Source organism: Polistes canadensis, unplaced genomic scaffold (assembly GCF_001313835.1).
Source record: "Polistes canadensis isolate GaletaPanama2010 unplaced genomic scaffold, ASM131383v1 scaffold_21, whole genome shotgun sequence".
NCBI classification, from domain to species: Eukaryota; Metazoa; Arthropoda; class Insecta; order Hymenoptera; family Vespidae; genus Polistes; species Polistes canadensis.
In genome coordinates this window covers 56,341-58,560 of record NW_014569568.1, presented here as the reverse complement: position 1 = coordinate 58,560, position 2,220 = coordinate 56,341, and the positions used below count along the sequence as shown (strand labels likewise).

General features: G+C 28.3%; 1 protein-coding gene across 1 annotated transcript in view; it reads left to right on the top strand.

Moving 5' to 3' along the window:
- Positions 1 to 2,220, top strand: part of LOC106793943 (potassium voltage-gated channel subfamily H member 2) — a gene marked incomplete in the record, with an annotated part of 48,412 nt that overhangs the window by 29,029 nt on the left and 17,163 nt on the right. Inside the window, 3 exon segments of the mRNA XM_014761247.1 lie at positions 307 to 427; positions 837 to 1,146; positions 1,536 to 1,872. Coding sequence (XP_014616733.1) covers positions 307 to 427; positions 837 to 1,146; positions 1,536 to 1,872 — 768 coding nt within the window.

The window sequence follows — 2,220 nt, the reverse complement described above, 5'->3', positions numbered from 1 at the left end:
AATTCGAATTTTTTCTCACCCCCCAAAAATTCGAAAAAATTATCGTATTACATGATACATACATGAGATACATAAAGGATGATTAGAAGATATTATAATAATAATAATAATAATAATAATAATAATAAATCAACGTTACGTCCTAATATTATAATTGGATTTTAATCCTATATATATATATATCGTCTTATATTTCTTTATTAAATCATTTATTCGTGTTTTCTCTCTCTCTCTCTTTTTTTTTTTCTCTTTTTTTTTCCCCCTTATTTTTTTCTCCCTCTTCCTGGTTTTTTTTTTTCTTTTCAGAGTCGTTATATCACAGCATTGTATTTCACATTCAGCAGCTTAACGTCCGTCGGTTTTGGTAACGTTGCACCCAACACGGATACCGAAAAAATATTTACTATTATCGTTATGCTGATAGGATGTAAGTTTATCATTATATTTACATTTACTTTCTTCTATCTTCTATCTTCTACTTCTTATTTTTCTTATATTTAATTCTTTCGTTACCAACAACTCACACACACACACACACACACATATATATATATATATAAGGGGGAAGGTGGGAATCGTTAACATCCTTTTGTTTCGATCGATTCGTATAAAGGTCGTAAGAATATGCCGAGTGAATGTTTTTCTATGGAAAAAAAAAGAAAAAAAAAAAACAACTTACAAAGCCAACGTGTAACGAAAGTATTAAATATTATTATTTATTCAGCTATGTATATATATATATATATATATATATAACCGATCGAACGTCGGTTTGATCTCGTTTATTTTTATTCTATTTGTTTTTTGTTCTTTTTTTTTTTTTTTTTTTTTTCTAGCACTAATGTATGCCAGTATATTTGGTAACGTATCAGCAATAATTCAAAGATTATACAGCGGTACTGCGAGATATCATACGCAAATGTTAAGGGTACGAGAATTCATAAGATTCCATCAAATACCAAACCCACTTAGGCAACGTTTGGAAGAATATTTTCAGCATGCGTGGACTTATACAAACGGGATCGATATGAACAGCGTTCTCAAAGGATTCCCCGAGTGCCTTCAGGCTGACATTTGTCTTCATCTCAATAGAAATTTGTTAAACAATTGTAGAGCCTTCGAGGGAGCTAGTCCAGGTTGTTTGAGGTAATTCAACATATTTATTATTTTTTTCATTATTATTATTATTATTATTATTATTATTATTGTATATATAATCGAGAAAAATAAAATTATTTATATATTAATAATAAATAAGTATCGTAGTTTTGTTTGAGTGTTCAAATATAACGAATTTTATATGTATAATGTTTTGAATATTAAAAAGATGTATGCCTGCTTAAATAAAAAACAAACGCTGAATTTTAGAAATTAAGTTGCTGAAAAAGTCCCAATAAAGGGACGAAAATTAAGTTCTAGTTTTTTTTGAATGTCCAATTTCCCTACGATACTTATTTATTAATAATTTTATTTTTGGACGCGAGAGATATAATTTATTTATAATTATTGTTTTTGTTTTTCTTTTAAACACGCAGAGCTTTATCATTAAAATTTAAAACGACACATGCACCACCCGGGGACACTTTGGTACATCGTGGAGACGTATTAACGTCATTATATTTTATATCACGCGGAAGTATTGAAATATTGAAGGACGATATAGTAATGGCAATATTAGGAAAGGACGATATATTCGGTGAAAATCCATGTATCTATCCGACAGTCGGGAAATCATCGTGCAACGTTCGTGCATTGACATATTGCGATCTTCACAAGATACACAGGGACGATTTGCTCGACGTATTGGCACTTTATCCCGAATTTTCTAATCACTTCAGTCAAAATTTAGAAATAACATTCAATATGCGTGATGTAAGTTAACGATTTTGTCATTTTTATATTGTTATATGTATTATATATATGGCCTATTTATTTTTAAAGTGGTGTTTAAGTCCATTTTTTATTGTTTTAACTAAAATTAAAAAAAATATAAAATTTAAAAATATAAATAATATATAAAAATATAATATATAATGTAATATATATGAGTTTCAAAGGGAAAATTGAAGACAGTTAATAAATTTTGATGAACAAATTTATTTGATCTTGTTGAACGTTTCGTCCCTTACTGGGGACTTCCTCAGCAACTCGATCACCTAGTTCACGCGTCAATACATATTATTTTAGAGTCATACATTATAATAAATTAATTAATCCTAA